General features: G+C 40.3%; 1 gene segment (V, D, J or C); it reads right to left on the bottom strand.

The window, feature by feature from the left end:
• Positions 1 to 745: 745 nt before the first annotated feature.
• On the bottom strand, positions 746 to 1405 carry LOC133067033 (T cell receptor alpha variable 10-like). The segment is given in 2 exon segments: positions 746 to 1122; positions 1354 to 1405. Coding segments are annotated over 2 exon segments (429 nt in total).
• Positions 1406 to 9043: the final 7638 nt, after the last annotated feature.

Genomic DNA, 9043 nt, shown 5'->3' with positions numbered 1-9043 from the left:
ATGCCTCTGTGCACACACTCACCCAGCATCTTCTGATCTCTGAAGGGGTAACATGGAGAGAGGACCACATCAAGATCAAGTGCAGAGGACTTCCAGAGTAGTTGGAGAGATACACCTACTATTTATGTCCTAGATTTTTCTCTTCCCTTTCTACTTAAATAAAATTCTTGAGCATCTAACATATACAAGTTATAAAAATTGAATAACTAAAATCACCCTCTCCAGGGAAAATCTTGTAAGATTATTTTCCCTCCTGTCAGTGCAAAAAAGTACTCAGTACACTGATATATATGAATTTAGTTATTGACACTGTAGCTTAGGATAATTATCTTACATCCAGACCCTGCTTCATAAATCTTGTGTGGATTCTTACAATCTACATTAAATTATACAAGAAGGAAGATATTGTCATTTTCTGTGCATAATGCCTGTGAGATAAAGAAAACAAACACAAAAGACATTAGCGGTCTTACCAAATATTGTCATCAGCTTCGTCAACATTTTGCTTTTATACTCAGTTGACATTCTACTAGTTGTTGGACCCCACACAGAGCTGACCTCTCTCTTTTAATCAAAATTGTCATCTACTTCAGGGTAGTAAAGCAATATGATGGTCTTACCCTTGGGAATAACCAGGTGAGCAGTTAACTTTCTGTGTTGAGTGAGGATACCTCTGTTAGTAGATACCTAGACTCAAGTTCAAATTCAGCCATGTCTGAAAGAGAAGCACTAGCTCACTTTGAAATTACACACAACACTTCAAAAACTGCTCCTCAACAACCTCCAGGTGCAGGTTTGGGTACAGAGTGCGAGTGCCTGGGGAGCACGGTGCGCCCGCCACACAGATGTAGAAGGCTGGGTCGCCGAGCTGGGCAGCGGTGAGGTGCAGGGAGCTGTGCTTGGCAGTTGCATCCACAGTCGCTGTGTACCGTCCATCTGACTTTTTGTTGTCACTGTTAGTCATGGTGATCAGGGGAACAGGACCTCTCCCAGGGTCCTGTGTGTACCACCTTAGGTTGTTAACGGGGCTCACTGTATAATTGCACTGAAATGTGCAATTCTCTCCCTCCAGGACCACCAGGGCCAGAGGACTCTGTTCCACTTGGGTTTTGCCACTCACACCTGTTCAAAAAGCAAAGAGAGATCTGAGAGATAGCTCACCCATCTTTATTGCTTTCTAATTTGCATCTCTTACTCCTCTCCAGAATGAATCCCAGCTGAACCATAACATGGCCACAAATTCTTCTCTCCTCCTACGCCAAAGCAATACATGCAATAGACCTTTCTGAAAACTTTTAAAAATATTTTCTGGACTTACTGTGTCAACCAGGCTAAAACTCTTCATTAACTTACAAAAAATATGAAGCCACAGAACCACCAGGGAGGATCTCACATGCATCTCCATTCTTCTGCACTGGGCTGTCCCCCAAAACTGACTAGTCTATTAAACACCTTTTATTTATCTACATGAACAAAGGATTCTCAGGGATTATGCTTAGCCAATCAGAGACTACATCCCTGGCAAACTCGGCCCCAGAGACAGCACCCCCTACCAAACTGCAAACAGGCCTCCAGTTTCTAACCAAAGACTTCCTGAGATTCTGGATGATTGACATCCACCGGGAGGGTCCCGGCTAGAGGCCAGCTTCCAAGAATAGACACAAGGCGCACCCAACCGGTGTGCACGGAAACTGAGGCTGGGACCGCGGAGGGGAGAAGGCACACCGCACCCCGGGGAGAGTGTGCCCACCAAGCTCCTGGCTGCCTGAGCTGCTCAGGCCAGGGAAGGCACAAAACGCAGGCCCAATCGAGTCTGTGCTTTTGTGGAATACCCGAAAACTGGAATCACACGCAACGCAGGGCCCGCTCCATATAGAGCAGCCGGGAGCCTGAGCAGTGTAGACGGGGAAAGCACACACCTGTGAGCGGGGCAAACCCAGTGTGGCCGGAACACCGTGAGTGCTCCCCACACAGGCCGGTGATATTTGTCTGCAGTGCCCCTCCCTCGCCGCAGCATGACCGAACAAGGGAACCTAAATGAGAGACCACCTCCACCCGCCTGTGTCAGGGTGGAAATTAGACACTGAAGAGACCTGCAAACAGAAGCCAAATAAACAAAGGGAACCACTTCAGAGGTGACCGGTGCAACAGATTAAAATCCCTTTAGATAACACCGACTACAACGGAAGGGGCCTATAGATATCGAGAAGTGTAAGGTGGAACGAGGAGCTATCTGAAACTGAACTGAACCCACATTGACCACAACAGCTCCAGAGAAATTCCTAGATATATTTTTACTTTTTTTTTAATTAAATTTTTTTCTTTTCTTTTTTTTTATTTTTTCTCTTTTATTTTCTTTTAAAATTCCCTATTACTCCCCCATTACTCCTTAACTTTCATTTTCATTTTCACATATTTTTACTATTTTTTTTAATTAGGAAAAAATTTTTTTCTTTCTTGTTTCATTTTTTTCTCTTATTTTCTTTTAAAGTCCTCTATTACTCCTCTATTACTCCTTAATTTTCATTTTCATTTCACTATAACCTTGCCAAAAAAAAAAAAGAGAAGCCATATTTTTAAACCAAACTTCATACACATTTCTAAAATTTTTTGTGTTTTTGTTTTTAATATTGTATTTTTAAGAGTCTAACTTCTACTCTAGATTTTTAATCTTTGTTTTTCAGTATTTGATATCAATTTTGGACATTTAAGAATCCAATATTTAGTACCCATTTTTACTCAGGAGTGTGTTGATTACTCTCTCCCACTTTGGACTCTCCGTTTTCTACCTCAGAACACCTCTATTTCCTCCCTTCCCCTTTTCTTCCCAATCCAATTCTGTGAATTCCTGTGGGTGCCTGGGCTACGGAGAACACTTTGGAAACAGAGAACTGCGTAGATCTGTCTCTCTCCTCTTGAGTCCCCCTTTTTCTCCTCCTGCTCATCTCTATCTCGCTCCTCCCTCTCCCCTTCTTCATGTAACTCTGTGAACCTCTCTGGGTGTCCCTCACGGTGGAGAATCTTTTCACCATTAACCTAGAAGTTTTATTATCAGTGCTGTATAGTTGGAGAAGTCTTGAGACTACTGGAAGAATAAAACTGAAATCCAGAGGCAGGAGACTTAAGCCCAAAACCTGAGAACACCAGAAATCTCCTGACTGCATGGAACATTAAGTAATAAGAGACCATCCAAAAGCATCCATACCTACACTGAAAATATATGTGGTAACACTTTGCTGACATTTTTGAAAGATTTAAAAGATGTGATGTGGACTCTCAGCATGATGGCAAAGGAGGAAGCCCTATCTCCCTCTCCTCCACAGACATGGACACAATAACAGTATTAGCGACAATGTGCCTTGAAGGACAAGGCAGAACCAGCTAAAAGGAAACGCGCTCCCGGAAGAACAATCTGAGAGCAGTCATATTTACAGAGGAGAGAAAAGCAACTTCACTTCACCCACATCAGTCCCTCAGATGGGCTCAGCTCAGTACCGAGAAGATAGCCTGTGCCCATTGTGGCCCCCATGGGAGAGGGGAGACATTGGAGCTTGCACCCGACCTTCAGCCCTCCCAGGGCACCCTCTGTAGGCTGGTGTTCTATCTTACCTCTGGCCCAGTATGACAGACAGAGAGCAATCCCTTGGGACAGTGAGCAGCAAAGGAAAATGCAGGACGTCTCTCTTGCTGCCAGTCCTGCTCTGTGAACTTGGAAGAGCAGAACTGAGGTTTTTCCTCCAAAGGGGAAAAGACAGCAAATGGGGGGAGGAGAAAGAGCTGGCCTTACTCCTAGCATTTCAGAGTAGGAATGGTTTCTCTCTCCACCTATTCAGGACGGAGCAGAGCCTGGTCCCTTGGGATAGTAAGGAACAAGGAAAGGGAGAGTGTGGTTCTCCAACTAGCACTGCCCTGCAAGACTGGGAATCAGTGCAGAACTGGTTTTAACCCCACACAGAGTGAAGGGGGCCTTATGCCAGATAATTCAAAGCACCCTCCATGGAGCCAGTTTCTACTTGCTTCAGGTCATACTCAGCACTGAATGACTGGCAGGGCTTGGTCACAGGAACAGCTAGCAGCAAAGGGAGAAAGAATGGTGTGGTATTATAGCTAGTACTGATCTGCAAGGTGGAGAAAGGATAGAACTGTGGTGTTTCCTCCAAATGAAGGGACAGGAAACCAACAGGTCCTTGTCCAAATTTACTCAGGAGTACACTCCCAAAGGGACTGATCTCTATCTTGCCTCATATTTAGCACCGCTGACTGAGGAAGTTCTATTCTAGTCAAGACCAGACCATAAATACTGGGAGAGGTACCTGCTGCTTCAAAAGCTCACACAACAAAGCAAATGTACAATATGCATAAAGAATCAAGGAAACATGATACAATCAAAGGCAGGAAATAAATTTCCAGTAACCAACTGAAAGAAATGGAAATGTGTGAATTACCTTAAAAAGTGCTAAGTGTAGAAGTTGTGAAAATTTTCTTATTCCTTCTATTTTCTCAGTGAAATAGGAAGCCAGTGAACACTTGAGAGTGTGGATGTCTGAGGATTTATTCCAATCTTGAAATATAATGCACAAAGATTTTGAAAGCAAAAGAATGGCAAAAGATATATCATATAAACACTTACCTTAAAAAGCTAACATATTATCTGCTTGTATAACAAACTAGGCCTTCAGAATAGGATTATTAGAGGTGAAGACACATGCACATTAATCCTATTGGTTCTGTTTCTCTGGGGAACCCTAATACAGAGAACTTTTAAAATTAACAAAGAAATGTCATAAGCAAAAACCCATAGCCTCAGATTTCTATGTACCTAAATAATATATATTGTGGGTTTTACATACTTTTGTGAACATGTTATATTTCACAATAAAATTATTTTTAACATTGATGGCTCAAAGAAATGGTTGATTAGAAATGCTTACTACAGAAAAGGATGAAAACAGAATCAGTCCAGGAAAATCAAGAGTAGAAGAGCTGAGAGAAGACAAGAGAGGAGAGAGGAGAAGGGAGCAGCAGAGGAAGAAGAGAGAGAAGAAAAGAACCTTAGGCCACAGAGCTGCCCATATCTGTTCTGCTTAAACTAGGGGCAAGATGTTTGAAATATAGTAATCAATTTTCAACAACACCCTCAACAGAAGCAAGGATAGTTACTAAAGTAGATTTTTACAAACTTCATCAAAACTCAGTGTGGCAACAGAAAAAAAATTCAAAAATGTCCTACAAAGCAATGACAGAGTTCAAAACAGTGAGGCAGCTGCAGATTTCAAGGCATTTCAAGTAGATGTGATTCTTCCAAACTCTAAATCCCAGTCCTCATTATTTAAATCATCTTCTTCAAGAAGACAGATGACACAAGATTTTTCTTGTTCTCCAGTGTTGATGGTCCACCTCCCATCCTTGTGTGAACTAATTGTGAACATGTTTTTAGAGACTTTGCCTGGGTCCCCGACTGACAGAGCTGGGAACACAGGTAGATAGTTTCCATTGCCTGAGATGATACTTCATACACATCTTGTGATGCGGTGGAGAGGATTTCTCTCTCCTTCTCCAGTGGCACCTCTCCCAGCCACATTGTTTTCTCTATATTTCTAGCATGGGCTTGAAGTTGACTGGACATGTATTCCTTATGTGTCCAGTAAGCAATTGGCAAAAAGCATTGCTAATATTGAAATATAAATATTGAATAGAAAAGAATGCCTAAGTTGAAAATCTTGATAGGGAAAAATGAAAGAGATAAGAAAAAAGACAAATATAACATTTAAAAATCAGAAGAAAAATAAGCCATTCAAGATGTTGAGCCTGGATAGCTGCCTCAAAATAAACAAAAACTGAGAAAAACAGTTAACCTTAACCTCAGTCTCAATTCACACACACACACACACACACACACACACACACATACACACACACACACACACACACATGCAAATTTAAAGACAAAACTAATCTGAGAGAAATTGAAGAAAATATAAGATACAATTTTATCATTTAAGGTGCTACAGATTATGAAGCATGAAATGTATAACTCAGAATCTATAAAATAAATTTTTCATAAAGTTACTACATACTATTTTTAAAATTCTGCATAGCAAAGTCAAAAAGATTGTATTAAACTTTTTTAAAGACATATATATGACAGTTTTATGGCAACTTTCTTAACAGAGAATGCTCTTTCAAATCTATACTTAAATGATTCTAACACAGGTGTTGCTTTAGTTGCTAAGTCACATCTGACTCTCAGGCACCCCATGGACTGCAGCCCACCAGGCTCCTCTGTCCAGGGGTTTCCCAGGCAGGAATGTTGGAGTGGCCGCCATGTCCGTCTCCAGGGCCTCTTCTGAACTCAGAGACTGAGCCTTCATTTCCTTCCCACTGAACCACCTGGGAAGCCCCATAACCCAGTAGGGAAGAGTAAGACACAGGAATAGAAAACTTACACAAAAACATATAAATGACATTTAAGTGAAATGAAGTTCCATCTCACTCATAAACTTTAAGTAATTTAAAAAGAATTTAAAGCCTAACTGATAAGCAAAAGTCCAAAACCTCAGTAATACACAAAGTTTAGGGAAAATAGGTATTCTGCCTAACGATGACTATTGGTGGTAAAACTTATCTAGAAGAAAATTTAGTTGAATCATAAATACTATGGGTATGTTATGTTCTTAAATAATATTTTATTTCCCTAAAGTGAATACTTAATTTTTTTCCATTTATTTTTATTAGTTGGAGGCTAATTACTTTACAATATTGTAGTGGTTTCTGTCATATATTGACATGGATCAGCCATGGATTTACATGTGTTCCCCATCCTGAACTCCCCTCCCACCTCCCTCCCCATCCCATCCCACTGGGTCATCCCAGTGTACCAGCCCCGAGCACTTGTCTCATACATCCAACCTGGACTGGCAATCTGTTTCACACTTGATAATATACATGTTTCGATGCTGTTCTCTCAGATCATTCCACCCTCGCTTTCTCCCATAGAGTCCAAAATTCTGTTCTATACACCTGTGTCTCTTTTTCTGTCCTGCATATAGGGTTATCGTTACCATCTTTCTAAATTCCATATGTATGTGTTCATATTCTGCATTGGTGTTTATCTTTCTGGCTAACTTCACTCTGCATAATGGGCTCCAGTTTTATCCATCTCATTAGAACTGATTCAAATGTATTCTTTTTAATGGCTGAGTAATATTCCATTGTGTATATGCACCACAGCTTTCTTATCCATTCATCTGCTGATGGGCATCTAGGTTGCTTCCATGTCCTGGCTATTATAAACAGTGCTGTGATGAACATTGGGGTACTTGTGCCTCTTTCAGACCTGGTTTCCTCGGTGTGTATGCCCAGGAGTGGGATTGCTGGGTCATATGGCAGTTCTATTTCCAGTTTTTTAAGGAATCTCTACACTATTCTCCATAGTGGCTCTACTAGTTTGCATTCCCACCAACAATGTAAGAGGGTTCCCTTTTCTCCACACCCTCTCCAGCATTTATTGCTTGAAGACTTTTGGATAGCAGCCATTCTGACTGGTGTGTAATAGTACCTCATTGAGGTTTTGATTTTCATTTCTCTGATAATATGTGATGTTGAGCATCTTTTCATGTGTTTGTTAGTCATCTCTATGTCTTCTTTAGAGAAATGTCTGTTTAGATCTTTGGCCCATTTTTTTTCTTTATTGGATCATTTATTTTTCTGGAATTGAGGTGCAGGAGTTGCTCGTATATTTTTGAGATTAATCCTTTGTCTGTTTCTTCATTTGCTATTATTTTCTCCCATTCTGAATGTTGTCTTTTCACCTTGCTTATAGTTTCCTTTGTTGTGCAAAAGCTTTTAAGTTTCATTTGGTCCCATTTGTTTATTTTTGCTTTTCTTTCCAATATTCTGGGAGGTGGGTCATAGAGGATCCTGCTGTGATTTATGTCAGAGAGTGTTTTGCCTATGTTCTCCTCTAGGAGTTTTATAGTTTCTGGTCTTACATTTAGATCTTTAATCCATCTTGAGTTTATTTTAGCATATGGTGTTAGCAAGTGTTCTAGTTTCATTCTTTTACAAGTGGTTGACCAGTTTTCCCAGAATCACTTGTTAAAGAGGTTGGTTTTTTTACATTGTATATTCTTGCCTCCTTTGTTGAAGATAAGGTGTCCATAGGTTCGTGGATTTATCTCTGCACTTTCTATTCTGTTCCATTGATCTGTATTTCTGTCTTTGTGCCAGTACCATACTGTCTTGATGACTGTGGCTTTGTAGTAGAGCCTGAAGCCAGGCGGGTTGATTTCTCCAGTTCCATTCTTCTTTCCCAAGATTGCTTTGGCTATTCGAGGTTTATTGTATTTCCGTACAAATTGTGAAAATATTTGTTCTAGTTCTGTGAAGACTAACGTTGGCAGCTTGATAGGGAGTGCGTTGAATCTATAGATTGCTTTGGTTAGTATACTCATTTTCACAATATTGATTCTTCCAATCCATGAACACGGTATATTTCTCCATCTATTTGTGTCCTCTTTGATTTCTTTCATCATTGTTTTATAGTTTTCTATGTATAGGTCTTTTGTTTCTGTAGGTAGATACACTCCTAAGTATTTTATTCTTTTCTTTGCAGTGGTGAATGGTATTGTTTCCTTAATTTCTCTTTCTGATTTCTCATTGTTAGTGTATAGGAATGCAAGGGATTTCTGTGTATTAGTTTTATATCCTGAAATTTTACTATACTCATTGATTAGCTCTAGCAATTTTCTCTTGGAGTCTTTAGGGTTTTCTATGTAGAGGATCATGTCATCTGCAAACAGTGAGAGTTTTACTTCTTCTTTTCCTATCTGGATTACTTTTATTTCTTTTTCTGCTCTGATTGCTGTGGCCAACACTTCCAAAACTATGTTGAATAGTAGTGGTGAGAGTGGGCACCCTTGTCTTGTTCCTGATTTTAGGGGAAATTCTTTCAATTTTTCACCATTGAGGATAAAGTTTGCTGAGGGTTTGTCATATATAGCTTTTATTATGTTGAGATATGTTCCTTCTATTCCTGCTTTCT

Source organism: Dama dama, chromosome 12 (assembly GCF_033118175.1).
Source record: "Dama dama isolate Ldn47 chromosome 12, ASM3311817v1, whole genome shotgun sequence".
In the NCBI taxonomy this organism is placed as follows: domain Eukaryota; kingdom Metazoa; phylum Chordata; class Mammalia; order Artiodactyla; family Cervidae; genus Dama; species Dama dama.
The sequence above is the reverse complement of the archived record's forward strand: the minus strand, read 5'-3'. Positions and strand labels throughout refer to the sequence as shown.